The sequence below is a fragment of the Xyrauchen texanus genome, chromosome 26, assembly GCF_025860055.1.
Source record: "Xyrauchen texanus isolate HMW12.3.18 chromosome 26, RBS_HiC_50CHRs, whole genome shotgun sequence".
Lineage (NCBI taxonomy): Eukaryota > Metazoa > Chordata > Actinopteri > Cypriniformes > Catostomidae > Xyrauchen > Xyrauchen texanus.
Genome location: NC_068301.1, coordinates 13,194,069 through 13,210,876, shown reverse-complemented (window position 1 = coordinate 13,210,876; position 16,808 = coordinate 13,194,069). Strand labels below are relative to the sequence as shown.

Genomic DNA, 16,808 nt, shown 5'->3' with positions numbered 1-16,808 from the left:
GAGCCCGGAGTTTCACATCAAGCTTGGAGGGCACTATGGTGTTAAATGCTGAGCTGTAGTCTACAAACAGCATTCTCACATATGTGTTCCTTTTTTCCAGGTGGGACAGAGCAGTGTGTATTGTAGATGTAATTGCATCATCAGTGGAGCGGTTGTTGAGGTAGGCAAACTGCAATGGGTCCAGAGAGGTGGGCAGCACAGAGCAGATGTGATCTCTGATTAGCTTCTCAAAGCATTTGCTGATAATGGGGGTCAGAACAACAGGACGCCAGTCATTTAAACAAGTGATTTTTGATTGCTTTTGTACAGGCACAATGGTGGACGTTTTCAAGCATGTGGGGACTACAGACAAGGAGAGGGACAGGTTGAAAAGGTCCGTAATAGCACCAGCCAGTTGGTTTGTGCACGCTCTGATGACGCAACCTGGAATGCCGTCTGGACCCGCGGCTTTCCGGATGTTCACTCGTCGGTAGGATCGGGTACATCCGCAACAAAGACGGAGAGTGAACCATCCACTGTAGTGTCGGCCGCGAGTGCTCGCTCCGCGAGGGCGGTGTTATTTTCCTCGAAACGAGCATAAAATGTATTAAGCTCATCTGGGAGAGATAGTGGTGTTCACGGCGGAGTTTTTATTCCCTTTGTAGTCCATGATGATGTTAATTCCCTGCACATACTTCTAGAGTCGGTGGTGTTGAACTGTCCTTCAATTTTGTGCCTGTACTGGCATTTGGCTGCACTGATATTTTTACAGAGGGCATAACTGGCTTGTTTAGGCTCCTCCGCATTCCCGCAATTAAAAGCAGAGGTCCGTGCATTAAGTTGCACGCGAACATCGCAGTTAACCCATTGTTTCTGGTTAGGGTAGATTAGTTATTGTTTTGGTCGGAACAACATCCTCTACGCACTCCTGCTTTCATCTCCTGATAAAACACGTTATGCTATCAGCGTAAACCTCAATGTCGTCATCAGAGGCAGACCGGAACATCTCCCAGTCCACGTGATCTCCCAGTCCGCGTGGTCTTGTAGAGAAGAGTCGGATTGGTCTGACCAGCACTGGATCATTCTGAGGGTGGGTGCTTCCTGTTTCAGTTTCTGCCTGTAAACAGGCAGAAGCAGAAAGGAAAATGTCTGATTTGCCAAATGGTGGGCGGGGGAGGGATTTGTAGACATCCTGGAAAGGAGAATAGCAATGGTTTGAAACCCGGTCCCCTCGTGTGTTGAAGCTGATGTGTTGGTGGTATTTTGGTGCGATTGTTTTAAAATTGGCTTTGTTAAAGTCCCCGGTAACAATGAACGCGGCCTCAGGGTGCGCAGTTTTCTGCTCACTTATACTCCCATATATTTCCTTGAGTGCCTGGTCTGTTGGCTTATGGGTGGATGTACACAGCTGTGATAATGACCACTGTGAATTCCCTCGGTAGCCAGAATGGTCAACACAGAAGCATGAGATATTTCAGATCAGGAGAGCAGAAAGACTTGATAAAATGTACGTTCCTCTGATCACACCATGATTTGTTGATGATAAATCATACACCTCCACCTCCGCTTTTACCTGAGAGGTCTTTTGCTCTGACCGCTTGGTGCACGGAGAACCCAGCGGGTTCGATGGCTGAGTTTGGAGAGCTTGTTGTCCAGAGACTGAACATTTGCAAGTAGAATACTGGGTAGCGGGGGTCGATTTGCGTGACGTCTTACTCAGATGAGATCGCCAGCTCTTTTTCCCCTTTTCTTTCTGCGTTTCCACGGCCGGACTGCATAGACAAAGGGCTCCGCTGGCATTTTAAGTCCGGTTTTCGGTGTGTAATTGCAGAACCAATGTCCAAAAGTGTTTGTCTGTCGTATACAATAAGGCAGACAACATCCAAGACAAAAAAACAAATAAACAAAACAAACAATAAACTGCAGTGTTGTGTCGGAGCTTGCAACGTAGCAGCCATACTTGGCGCCATCTCGGCACGTCCAAAGTTGAGTATGTTGTTTATATAATTGTTGTGGCATTGTGTGCGTGTGTGTGTGTGTTAGTGTGGTGTAGAGTTGATTATGTTGTTTATATAATCGTTGTGGTATATGTATATATGTATTTCACATACATTTATATTTGATTACCTTAACTGTGGATCAACAGAAGAGGTCTGGTCATCGAAAATGGCCGCCTCAAATTGCGCGCTTCAAAGTCAATCAAGTTCTGCATCTGTGCATCACGTGGTAATCTGAGATCCTAAAATTAAAATTTTTAAAAACTACAGTTTTTTTTCATTATTAAAAGTAAACAATAAACTCAATATATTTTGTAACAACTGTAGCTTTAAATTAAGTAATGTGTGAAACTTAATTTTATAAGTAAAATCTGTTTGTTTTAATGAGCCATATTTGCTAAGGACAGGAATACTTCTATACAATGTGCTTTACCCATCATATTTAATTATATTTTATGGGAATAGTTATGTTTCTTCTGTTTTATATTTGATGTAGTTTAGTTAATGTTTACTGCATTATTTCATATGTGTTACACTGATGGTGTTTATTGTTTGTGTGAGTGATACTGAGCACTGTCTCTACATGTTTATTGGTCATTGCTCCTGGAAGAGCCACTATTGGTGAACTTCATGTCATCATGCGCTCTTTGTCGCTATACACTGCAAGATATAACTGATCAGTGAAAGCTTTGCGTGTGGGGTCTAAAGTTAGATTTTTTTGTTAATTTGATCTAATATTTAATTATTTTTGAAATGTTGCAAATTTATGTTGCTAATGGTATTCCCTGATATTATCATATTTATTTTTAGACAATATATTTAGCCTTTTCAGTTTTGTTAAAGGTGATTAAATCAAAAGTTTAACTGTCCAATAAGTGAAAGGATATGGGGTAAAAACTATCGCTGCCTTTTTTTTTTTTTTTTTTTTTGTAATCAAAACAACCTTATTATGTTGCTCCATTCTTATTTAATGAACTTAAATGTAGCCTATTTTTTCTCAATCTTGATGTACTTTGGGACCAGAAAAAGGTGTGCCTTTAGCCCTGTTGCAACCTAATATTATTTAGGCTACATAAATTTGACTTTATGTATACATTTCTTATGTTATAGTAACATAGTAACATAAGAAATCAGGCTGTTCTTATTAGCTTTCAAAAACTGATTATAAATGATATTCTGCATTGAATCCGTTTTATAGCCTACATAGGGGCAGTGGTGGCGGAGCGGTTGAGGCTCTGGATTACAGCGGTCGGGGGTTCAAGCCCCAGTACTGCCAAGATGCCACTGTTGGGAAAGGCCCTTGACCCTATCTGCTCCAGGGGTGCTGTATCATGGCTGACACTGCTCTCTGACCCCAGCTTAGCTGGGATATGTGAAAACAAATAAGTGTAAATATATATGCAAAAATGTATGTATAATGTGTGACCAAAATAAAAGGCTTCTTCTTTTTATCTCACAACTCTGTTTGAAATATTAAACTGGAATAGAATTAAATTAAGCTCAAATCCCTAGGGCCATGAGCATATCAACTTTCACATTACTAATGTCATCGTAATGTCCTCCATTAATATTTTTATCTTGCACTTAGCATAGACTGGAATATGTATTATGTTCACTTCACGTTCTGAGTGAGGGCGTTTCTCCCTCTGGTAGGCAACTGTAATGAGTCTATAGCCGTTTCCAAATCCTATTGAGCTGCCTAGTTAGGGGCCGTTCACATCGAACGCATTTTTGTTGTCCGTCCATGCTGGTTTACTATTGTTTTACTTTATAAGCATAGGCTGATCGTACGTCTTTGACCGTTGCGCCGCGTCTCGTTTTTCAGAGTGTCGCGAAGGAGCGCCGCGTTTTTTAGACGCCGTGTCAAGTTAAAAGAACTTCAACTGTTACAAATGCGTCTCGAGACACTTGTGTTCGTGGCGCTGCTTTCAGCTTGTTTTAGCGCAAGTACAAGTTCTGTGTGAACGCACCCTCAGACAGCATTTGAGCAGCTGAGCTGACTGAAATCTAAAAACGCAGCCTAGTTTGGGAGCTCTTCTAGGTTTTGAGACAGAGCCAGATCTATTCACAAGAGAGAGTCACATCTGGCTGTGTAGGCTACAAATGCAGACATCATTCTTCATGCACGTTTGTCTCATCGTAATACATTTTTACTGAAATTAAACGCGTGATTCCATCGTGATGCTTTAGGACTATCGCATCATGGCGAAAAAAACTATTTCCACCAAAAAGTCTTTAAAGAGCTTGTTTTCTAAAAGTGAAGCGAATCTCAAAGAGTCTGTGGAGAAAGATGACAGCGGAAAGGGCATAAAACTCAATTTCTTTAAATGGAAGAAAAAGAGGAAAACTGAGAGCGCAACAGACATCTCCGAGAAGAACGTACAGTTTTCAAGGTAAAAAAATATAATTACATGTTCACAGTCGTTTTCATTACAAACGGTTGATATCATGCTTATTGTGTTTTTTTGTTGTTGTTTTTTTAACCCAAACTTCACTGTTAGGTTAAACCGATAAATATATATTTTTTAACAATATAACATGTGAAAAGCTTAAACAGAATACAACAAAATGTACTTGCGCATTTTCAATTTAAAATGAACTGTTGTTACAACATAAAGGGTTAGTCCCTGACTGATAAGTACTATCACCCAGACTTACTACACATTAATGTGCTTAACTGATCCCTGAGACCTTTTTAGTTGCCCTGGACTTTGGACAATTCGCACAGTCCACCTCTTTCTGTTTGCACATCCTGATCAACTACACATACCAGCAATAATTTAAGAGACAGTCAGCTGGTGAATATGCCCAGAAATAGGTCAAAATAGCAGTAACAAACTGTTCCTTTTATGACCCTCAATAGTCATATAAGACTAATTTACAAAGGGTGGTTGGGTACACTATATAAAAAAAAGGTTTTGTCAGGTAGCCTAAAATGTCTCTCATGTGGTAAGATTCAAATAACTGGTTTTATTCGAGACAAAAATATTATATAATATGCTTGAATGAACCTGTATATATTAGTCTATACACTAAATACATTTTTAAGGGTCACATCAGGAGAACTGTCTCTTTAAGAGAACGACTGCACCTTTGCACTTTTTATAAAAAAAGTTGGTTTTTTTTAAGTGTTGACATTTTTAATGTGATTTACATACTATGCTGAAGGATACAAAAAAATTTAACTCCCAAAATTTTAAGTAGATGAATATAAAAATACACAATGCTTAAATCTGTGGACCAAACCAAAAAAGGAAACATTTCAGTCCATCAGACATTCTTCAGTTCTTTTCTTCATGTCTTTTTTTATTAATCTATTTAAGCTGTTGGATTTGGTGTGCAGATTCCTTAATATTTATGACTTAAGAAACAAAGGATGAAACCAGTAACGGCAAAACTAACAGCAGATATTTTTTTTAATCTATGGATTTAAATAGTTGATGTCATTCGATGACTTCAGTGTAATCATCCAAACTGGTCGAAGCATTTTAATTGCAACCCAGAGAAAGCCTGCATAATTTTGGTTCTGCACATGCATACAGCTTAACCCTCATTTAAAACAATCAATAAAACCAGCTTTTGTACTTTAATATTGTAGGTCAGTTGTACAAGCCACAAAAGCTCCTCCAACTGATGACCATCCTGCGGCATTTTTGACAAAACACTAGACAAGTCCCTGACATGTGACTATTATTCAAAACATGCTGTTTTAAAAGACCGGATCTGTTCTCTGTGTTTGCATTGGCACAATACGTTGTGATGCCTTAATCAAGCACTGTTAACCGTGTGTCTCTACTCCAAATAAACTGTAAGACAAAGACAAACAATCTATGTACTCATGGTGAGGTAATGTGTGAGGAGTTCATTTTAAAACACAAAAAACCTGTTGCATGTGCATTTACAGATACAGAGCATAGTTTTAAATTTTACTTTAGAAATTGGCAAACAATGTGTGGTCTGTGCTATATGGGGCAACATCTTCAGATCCAACTACAGATTTGACTTTTAAGCAAAGTGAAATACTTCTCCAAAAACACACAAACACTTTTGAATAGAATATTTTCCCATTTGTGTGGCCTGTTCAGTGCTGTATTTATCGGATAACAAAGTAATTTGTTACTTTAATCAAATTGCTTTATAGTAAAAAAGTGTCAGATTTTTTAATTCTTGTAATCATATTACAGTTGCTGACTTTCAATGAAAGTAATTACTTTTAAGTACATTCCTTGTGCTAAAGTATTGTGTATAATACATTTAATATGTACCTTTATATGCAAGTATGTATCCAACCTTCTCGCTTCATTGTAGTGGTTCATGTGTCCATTTGTCCTTGCTTTTTCAGAGATCTAAACACTTTAACTTCCATTTGGTCTGGGCATCCAGGGAGCATCCATCCACCAGACAACATGGTCCACATTTTAATATTGGCATTTTCTGGCAATCGTTTTAACGTTAGTAACGTTAATCGAGTTAAAGTAGCTATGAATGAAACGCCTCCCAATGGTGTTTTGAATGAGGGTGTGTTCCATTCAGAAGTGATTATCCCTATGCCCTATTCCTTTCAAAGACTTTATCATACACCATGAGAGCTTTGAAAGTCTAAAAGGTGTGGGGCTCAAAAATAAGGGTGACTCAGATCTCGCTTTTTCTTGGAAATTCAGTTTGAAGCGATCTTACGTCATGCCTGTGCTCCCTTTAAAGTGCCTTTCGAAGGGTGCTTTAACCCATTTGGAAAGCAGTCTGTGTTCGCATCTAGCAGGAAAAGTTCAAGGGACAAAAAATACATCACTTCCTTAGACCATCTTAAATGGTCTGTAGACATTTTGAATTTTAGGGGAAAACCAAAACCTTTCTTGGAAAAGTGATTTAGAATGTTATTTAGAAAGTTAGAAAGTCAACTTAAAATACAATAATTATTAATGTGATTACTTTTTAGATTAAGTCATCAGTAAAGTAATCTGAATACATTTTTAGAGAAGTAATTTTGAGAAGCTTACCCAACACCGGCCCTGTTCTGAGCAGATTTCCACTTTCTGTTATACATTTTTCTGACAAACACAACTTTTATTTCAGAAGAAGTAATCTTAAATTGAGATTTGTTTTTGTGAACTTGTTCTGTATATATTTGTTTGCCTTGCCCCCATTTTGTTCCCTTTTGGCTGAACATGGAAACCATGTCAGTGGTTTTGCTTGAATACTTTTGATGTTCGTCAGCAGAGTCTTTACCACACCCATATAAAGACCACAAAGTTACATCTTCAGGGTATGAGTTAATATTTTGGTGCAGGTATTTTTGTGTGGAAAAGTAAAGCTGTGGTTTCACTTAAAACTAAATGCCAGATTGTGCATTCTGTTTTTTTGTCTTAACCAGATTTAGTTTTGAAAAATCAATTTCTTGCCTCACAGATTTAACTAAATGCTCATCTCTCCATTATAAAAGTGCATTTTAGTTTTATATTGCTTTATTTGTTTTTCAATTCTCCATGCTGCAAATTATATAGTTTTACCTGGAACTGGCCACACCACATGCTTACCGTCTCTTATCACACTGAACGAAACTCATAACATTTGGCTGTGCCCTCCAGGGAGAAGCTTGATAGAAATATTCAGATACATAAGTGAAAGTTTCAGCTTGTTTTCACTTAATTTGTTAAGTATTTCTAGCATGACGGTGTTTACATTGATACCTGATAAAGATAAAAGCTATAAAGAGTTTTCCCACATTACATGAATATCACTTTATAATCAGGCTCACTTTTAAATGTGTATGTACCTTCACACACATACATCGCAATTTCAGTGTCAGTGTGCCTGAGGGTTTTAAGAGTGGGTTTGGAATGTGAAGCTGAATGGTTAGCAAGACCCAATAATTTCTCCCTTCTGATAACTCCCATGCACTTTTGAGGGTCTTGGATCAAAATAACCTGCATGTACATACATGCAAATGAAAAACTTTAAAGGGATAGTTCACACAAAACTGAAAATTCTGTCGTTATTTAGTCACTCTCATGTTGTTCCAAACACATATTAATTTCTTGCTTCGTTGGATACAAAAGGAGAAGTTAATCAGAATGTTAGTCTTAGTCACCATTCACTTTCAGTTGTATAGAGAAAAGATGTAATGAAAGAGAAATTGTAACTTAGCATTCTGCCGTACATATCCTTGAGTATTCCAATTTAAGTCGTGGTCTTAGAAAAACATGAGCGTGAGTACATGATGATTTATAAGAATATACACTTTTGGGTGTACTATCCCTTTAAAGTGAGCTGTAAATTCAGTTTCAGCTTTCTACAAGACATTTTTTAATGATTCCATCTCATGGCTTTAAGGATTACTTGAGTTGGTCAGTCAGTCAAGTTGATCCAGTGTATCAGCATCTCTTTGTTGGAAGTATAAATGAATGGCATTTAAATGATTCACATTCAAAAAATGTGATTGCTTCCGTGATGAAATGAAAACTTGGATGCACCTGTTCCAACCCAGTCACCAGCTTAAGAGTTGTGAATTGCATCTTTTGTACAAGAAAATATACTGCCACACAATTAGGGCATTGTGTCCCTGATGAAGGTGAATCAGACCCACGTGTCGAGGCCACAGCATGCCATTGACTGTGCTCACCTGTCACCGAAAGATCTGGATTTGTTTAGCACTTAAGTTATTGTAAGTGGTGCTGTACAATGGATGTTTATGCTTGTTTAAGTAATTGTGTTTGAACAACTTTGTGTACCTGTGCATTCATTTTGTATGTGTTTACACACCTGTCAGTGCTCTCTGAAAATATCCCTTAGGTTTACGCTGATAGTATGCTATCTTTGTAGAAAGCAAATAGCTTTTTACACATTTTGTTTGGATGAGTTGCCTTTTTATGAAGACATATTTAAAGTTTCACATTCCTGTCATTTTAGCTGAACGGCATGAACATCTATAGTTCACTGCACAGAGAACTTGAGGGCATTTCATTTGTTTGCTCTTTGTTTGCTCTGAACTTTAAACCGAATCCCTAGTCTCTCAGAGTTATATTTTCTGACTGAATGTTGTGTTCCACAGAACAGAGCCTGCCACATTGGAAGTTTGTGAAGGTCAGGATGAAGAGAAGGGGTCTGGACACAAGCCATCTCTATTTGGCACTGCCCCCAGGTCAAAGGTCAGAGAGCTCCACACTTCTACTTCAAGTGTTAATTATTTTAAACTAACATGTGCATGACAACTACAGTATTCACAGTCATAGCTATGCAGCTCGCATGACAAAATAACAGTAAACATATATATATATATATGTGTGTGTGTGTGTGTGAGTTTATTTGTAAATATTTGTAGTAAAAATGATACAGGGTTCCTACTGTCATTGAAATTTTGGAAATATCAGGAAATTGTAATATTGTATTTTTCAGCTCTGGTAAATTCATGGGAATTAATAACATTTTAAAAGTCATGGAAATTTCTACAGTGACTATACACTCACCAACAATTTTATTAGGGACACTTGAACACCTTCATATTCATGTGATTTGTTTTGTCAGCCAATCATGTGGCAGCAATGCATAAAATCATGCGTATATGGCTCATAAGCTTCAGTTAATATTCACATCAACCATTAGAATGGGGGAAATTTGATGTGAAGTGGGACTACCATCTGTGTACCTCAAAAGAAATCGAGATTCGTCAGACCAGCCTAGGTTTTCTAGTCTTTAGCTGTCCCCTTTTTGGTGAGCCTGTGCCCACTGCAGCCTCAGCTTTCTGTTCTTGGCTAACAGAAGTAGAACCAGAAGGGTTCTTCTGCTGTTGTAACCCATCTGCCTCAAGGTTTGACATATTGTGCATTTTTAGATGCTATTCTGCTCACTACAATTATACAGAGTGGTTATCTGAGTTACCATAACCTTTCTGTCAGCTCAAACCAGTCTGGCCATTCTCCGTTGACCTCTCTCATCAACAAGTCGTTTCCAAGGGGGCCTGGGTAGCTCAGTGAGTAAAGATATCACCTAGTCACAAGTTCGAATCCAGGGGGTACCGAGTGACTCCAGCCAGGTCTCCTAAGCAACCAAATTGGCTCAGTTGCTAGGGAGGGTAAAGTCACATGGGGTAACCTCCTCGTGGTGGCTATAATGTGGTTCTCGCACTCGGTGGGGCACGTGGTGTGTTGTACATGCACAACATGTCACGTGATAAGATGCGCAGATTGATGGTCTCAGACGCGGAGGCAACTGAGATTCATCCTCCGCATCCCGGATTGAGTCACTATGCCACCACGAGGACTTGGAGTGCATTGGGAATTCCAAATTGGGGAGAAAAAAACAAAACAAGGCGATTCCATCCAAAGAACTGCCACTCTCTGGATGTTTTTTGTTTTTGGCAGAAGTAAACTCTAGAAACTTGTGTATGAAAATCCCAGGAGATCAGCAGTTACATAAATTCTCACACCAGCCCGTCTGGCACCAAACATCTTGCCACACTTGAAATCACTGAGATCACATTTTTCCCCATTCTGATGGTTGATGTGAGCATTAATTGAAGCACCTGACCCATATCTGCAGTGGAATGATTTTATGCATTGCACTGCAACCACACCTTTTGCTGATTAGATAATAGCATGAATAAGTAGGTATGCAGGTCTTTCTAATAAAGTGCTCCGTGAATGTATATAAATGATTTATTTACAGATCAAAAATATTGATTTAGTCTGATTGACTCTTGATTTCATCCATGTTTTATTTAAAGTGTAGCGATGGTATAATGGATACATTAATAATTCTCTCCTCTCATGCTTGCGTTCAACAGTCCAGAAGTTAATATGCATGCCTTTTATGCTAAGCTCTCTTGTACGTTTTAAGGGAAGACATGCACAGACATGGTGAGGGACATGGTTGATTAAGGCGATTTGTAAGAGCGCTAGCTTGTGTGGGAAACAGCAGAGACTTGTTACTGAGGACTGTTTTTCTAAATGTGCTATATTTGTTTATTCTAGCCTTGCTTCTCTCCTTTGTGTAGGCTTAATTTAGGACAAAATTGTACAGTTGTAGCTCTTCCTGCATCTACAGGTTTTCATGTCTTTATGAGTAATGTATTATCAACAGATTGAGACTGTTAGTTTAAAGACGTTCATCTGTGATCAGGCAGAGTACTGGATGTTTACAAATAGTATGTATTTTATGTTTGTATAGGCACAGGATTTTGAATTTATGGCTGATCATTTTTTCAGGTTTTATGGTAAGGTTACACAGGGACTTTAAGGGTTAGGGTTACAATTCCTTTTACATTTTGTTTCTTTAGCTGGCCAGCAGATGGAGCTAACTGTATGTAACATATGCTAAACTTTCACAAGAAACCAGTCATTATTTTGACAGCTTGAGCTTTCTGTTTTGAAAGTATTAATACCAATCAACCGCAGTTATTTATAAGATATATATAAAGGTGATATAAGTGTATTTTGGCATCTGTAAGCAGGTCTGAAGCATATTGCCATAAACATATTGCCATTCATTTTATTGTTTTGTTTCTCACAGTTCCTGTTGATTTATGATTTTATGATTCTGATAAACCTTTATAACTCTTCAATAAAAAGCAGGTGGTGCTCATTAGTGTAATTCCAGCAGGTTAAAAGTTATTCATAAATGCTGACAATACTAAGAGGAAACAGATCAGTTCTGTGTCTAATTATTATGACTCTAATATCTGCATTGGTTTAATTCAGATTCATTACCACAAAAATATGTTATGTTTTGGCTTTAAAGCTGTTTAGATGTTTGTTATATCTATTTTATTTACATTTTTTACTTTTGTGACAGAGTTCTATATTTCACAATAATAGAGAAACAATATCGATTAGTTGAGATACATGACAGGGTTTACTGATAACCAGCAGATATGGTCATAATGAACTCTTCCCGCCTTCAACCTGCATTTCTTCAAGTAATTCAGGGCCTCCACCCAGATTGAAAGACATAATGAAAGATATCTCTCTGTTTCACGCAATGGCATTTAATTCTCTGTTGTTATCAGATGGAAAATGTAATGCACTTTAGCGGCAGACTTATCATCTTTCACTAGAGAGTAGAACATGATTTCATTTCCTGAGGCAAAAGATGAAAAGGCACAGCATTGGTCTTATTAGGTTCACAAGAGTGCATCTGTCACTTTTAGGGAAAGTGATCAAAATCTATATGAAAATGAACTAGGATGTTTCATGCTTCCATCAGAAGCTTACTGACACTTTCATTAGAAACTATTATCTCATGCCTTTCATGCCTAAAGAATTCACTAGACTTGAGAATGCAAATCAGATGGGTTACTATTAGACATGTTTGAGATGTTAACTTGAAGGAATAGCTCACCCAAAAATGAAGACAGTCATCATTTACTCATCCTCATGTAGAGCCAAACCCATTTAAATTTATTCCTTTCTTGGAAAACAATAGTAGATGTTAGGGACTTAGTTGCCATAGATTTTCTTTGTATCTTTTCTCCATACAAAGTGAATGGTGACTGAGGCTGCTATTCTTCCCAATATCTTCTCTTACCATCCACAGAAAAAAATAAAATGGTTTGTAACAACAAGAGGGTAAGGGTTTTATGGGTATTTATGGGTTGATCTGTCCATTTCAATTGCATGAATTTAGTGTAATTGCAGTGTAAGATTTTACGAGATTACGGTTGTTGTTTTTTTATTATCCTCATTGTTGTTATTTAATATCAAATTATGTAAATAACTGCGTAGTTCATGATTTTAGTCCTCTTTTTTTCCTCACTATTATTGCTTTAATTTTTTTCATCTGTCTTTTTAATTTCCTTTATTTTATAGAAAGGGCTGCTCAGTTACTCTGAGAGTGACCTTCGTAAACCCAAGAGCTTTGGCACATTTCATCTGGGCTGGAAGAAGAAAAGGAAAAGAGATCTAGCCCAGAGCCTTTCAAGTGTCCCAGGTGCAGTCCCAGGTGTCAAAGGTCACATCAGCGAACATGAGGAATTTGAGGAGCAGGTAGAAAAAGAACTAACCCTACTACACCATCAGGACGGTTTCCAGGTTGTTGAGGCTACACCTGTTTCTAAAGCACTCCCTCGTATAGCTAACCAGTCGCAGCCCCTGGATATCATGAGTGACATGTTTTTGCCCAATGATGAGGGCCGACTAGAGGATGCTGTCCTTGCTGCTGGTGGTTTTATGCCGCCCCATGTTGACAGTTCATTGATACCGTATATTGACTCTTCAGTCTCTGATAGTGATGGTTACCAGACACCCCCAGAGAGCCCTGTACCAAATTATCTCTCATTTGATTACACAGCTGCCCAAGCTGTGACTAGAGAATACCCAGCCCCTGCTGAAAGTTATATAACTGACTCTTCCAGAACCTTTTCTAGACGTCAGGCTACATTTGCTCAAATGGATGATCATGAACCTGTAATTATTACAGACACTCTGAAAATTGCAGAGTTCTCTCCTCTGAACACTGAACATGTTGAAGCAGTGTTCAGCAGTACATATTCAGCTGCAAATCCAACTGCCACTGCTGTAGATAGATCTATTCAGTACTCCAGCTCTGTGCTGTTTTGCACTTCAGAGGCAAAGCATGAGGCAATGCATGATATCACAGACTCAGTCAGTCGTGTTCCTAAAATGGAAACTACAGCAAATTCTGACACCTGTTCTGTTGATAATTCAAATACAGGGGTACATCTGAACTTGAATTGTGTTTCTGGTAGGGATGATAATTCACTCTTTTACTCCAATTCTGAGACCCATAAATCAGGGATTACAGCAGACGTGGAGGTTAAAACCTTCACCACAGACATTGCTCCCAACATAAATACATTGATTACTCCGGAAGAGTCTTACCTGGACTGCAACCAATCAAAGGATGTAACCTCTACCATCAACCAGAGTTCCTTTTCCTCCAACCCCAACAGTACACTGTCTTCCATCCTTGATTGTTCTAGCTCTTCCATCCACCAAAGTTCCAACTACTCCATCTCCCAGAGTTCTGATTTTGAGACACCTGAATCAGCTATTACAGCAGATGTTGTGGTCAAAACCTTCACCACAGACATTGCCTCTTACACAAACACAATGATGTCTCCGAAAGATTTATACATGGACTGCAAGGTATCAAAGGATGTGACCTCTTCCATCCCCCAGAGTTCTTTATCTTCCATCCACCAGAGTTCCATCTCTATCTCCCAGAGTTTTGATTCTGTGACAACTGAATCGACTTCTACAGCAAATGTTGAGGTAAAAACCTTCACCACAGACACTGACCCCAACATAGACCCAATGATTACTCAGAAAGAGTCATACCTGGACTGCAACAAATCAAAGGATGTAATCTCTACCACCCCCCAAAATTCTATATCTTCCCTTCCCCAGAGTTCCTTGTTTTCCATCCACCAGAGTTATTTTCCTTTCATCCCTCAAAGTTCCAACTTTTCAATCCCCCTGAGTTCCAGCTCTTCTATCCTCCAGAGTACCACGTCTTCTATCCCTCCAATGTCCACCTCTGTCATCCCAGAGAGTTTCACTTCAAACTCAAACAATGTCATCTCCCGAATTCCAACCTCAAAATTTGATTCTGACTCTAAATTGCTTTCTAACATTCAACCAAATTATATTATATCTACTGAGGCAGAAGTCTTTAAAACCAGCCCTGTAGATAACAGGGATTTGTTTGTCACCAACAGTGATATATTGGTCAACAACACTGACCCACACATCAGATCTGACCTCAGTATCACTACAAATACCAGCAAACCCATTTCTGTTTCATCCATGCCAGATGTAATAGTGTCTAGCTCTGTGTCTTCCTCCAGTAACATAGAAAACAGTGTGGATGCTGACACTGATACCAAGCTTATTTCATCTTTCTGCAATGCTGATGTATCAGCATTAAGCTCAGTTCACTGCAATTTACTGGTAGGACATTACACTCCTGCTTCAAGTTCACTGGAACAAACTTGCTCTGATAATAATAGCAAGATAATTTTAATGGAATCTCCTCAAACAGCCAATTATTCTTATTCTACATATGCCACTGACTCAGATAAACCTATCCCTGCTGTTGTAGGACCTGTTTGCCATAATGCTGAACCTGTCCTTCTTGAGAATGAGTCAAATATCTCTTTACCTCAATCAGTTCTGTCAAGAGTGCACACCACCATTAACTCCACTAAAACTGCCACCTTTGACCTTATTGGTCTCTCAGACCCCGTTATACCTGACCCTTCCTGGAGAGGTCTGTCTAAAAATATGACTTATTCAGATATGGCAACCCTGAGTGAAATATCAGCACAAGAACGTATAAATCAGGAAATAGACCAAGCTAAATCAACCAGCTCTCATGAAATTGTCCATTCTTCCTCAGATTTCCCACACCATGTTATTTTCAGCCCTGGTGTCTCCACCTCTGAAGCCATATCTACCAGCATAATTCATCCTTCCTCTTACTCAGAAATTTCCCATCAGCTGGTCAGATCTGTAGCCCCAGAGGTAGAGCTAGACAAACAACTGAAAATAATCAAAACATATGAAGTTTGTGAGGAAGATCAGCCATATGTTACAGAAGTCAATTTTGTAAATGATGAGAAGGCACCTTCATTAGAACAATCAAAGAATCATGAGTTGTTTGGCCAGGGCGAAACAGCAGCAGGATGTATGACCAAATTAAATGACCCGCAGATGTTTGTCAAAGAGAAATATGGACCAGAAGAAGAGGAAAAAAATGGACTAAATGACATTTACAACAAGGATGAAACAGCATCAAAATGTACAACCACAGTAAATGACTTGCAAATGTTAGTAAATGAGAAATATGCTTCAGAAGAGGAGGAAAGAAATAGACTAGATGAGTTTTACAATAAAAATTATGAAGTTACATCGATTCAGGAAAAGGACATTAAATCAGAGCAAAGCATGAGAAGAGAGAAGAGTATTGATGTTTTGGAGCTTAGATGTGTCATGGATGAGAAATCAAGAACATGGATGTCACATGAAGCACAAGAGCAAATGTTACTTCATAAAGTTATAGAAAACTATGAGGGGGTTGAAGGAAAGATGGATGGATTGCAGGTGGTTCAAAGCATGAGGGAAGCATCCAAAACACAAGGCGAAATAGAACTGGAAGCAGAATTATGTGGCGACACTGAAGTGTTGACAGTTCAAGCAGAGCAGCAGATTCCCTTTCTTGCTCCACTGAAACCAGCTCTACCAGTCATTCGAGAATGTGGCCCTGAAGAATGCACTCTGGCCCCTCCTTCCTCTGAGCTAGTAAAGGTATCGTTTGCAGATTCAAGCATGGTAACACTCAGTCACCTGGAGACTTGGCTCCACCCCTCAGCCCAGCACCAGTCTAGTGGAGAGATAACACCACTAGAGGACACATCAAGGAGCAAATATCAAATAACTTGTGATAAGTACCACGTTGAGACGAAGGAACATATACACAGCAAAGAGACTAAGGAAATAGCCACATTTTTTACAAGCAGACAGAACAGTGAATGTCAAGAACCAAACAGTGCAGAGACTGAGAGCACAGTTTGGCAGTCCACTCTAGGCATAGACAAGATCTCCACAATTTATGCAGGAGAGGACTTTATACACAGCAAAGACGCAAGCAACAAACAGGGGGAGGTCACAGTTACAAAGGTAAAGACAGCCACAGATAACATCAGCACCTTCACTCACAGAAACGTGGTACAAATCAGTGAAACCACAGCAGAAGATAGAAGAGAAGAGGAAGACGTTATCACATTCCCTGACCACCAGCTTGCAACACGTTTTATACCAGGTGACAGGTAAGACAAAAATATATTTTTCAGCGATCAACGATATGTTTGTGTGGGTGTAT

At 38.8% G+C, this 16,808-nt stretch overlaps 1 protein-coding gene across 1 annotated transcript in view; it reads left to right on the top strand.

Moving 5' to 3' along the window:
• The first annotated feature begins 4,088 nt into the window (after positions 1-4,088).
• Positions 4,089-16,808, top strand: part of LOC127619479 (uncharacterized) — a 46,131-nt gene continuing 33,411 nt past the window's right edge. Inside the window, exons 1-3 of the mRNA XM_052092325.1 lie at positions 4,089-4,369; positions 9,025-9,121; positions 12,776-16,755. Coding sequence (XP_051948285.1) covers positions 4,179-4,369; positions 9,025-9,121; positions 12,776-16,755 — 4,268 coding nt within the window. The 5' untranslated portion in view covers positions 4,089-4,178. The remainder of the gene's footprint in view (positions 4,370-9,024; positions 9,122-12,775; positions 16,756-16,808) is intronic.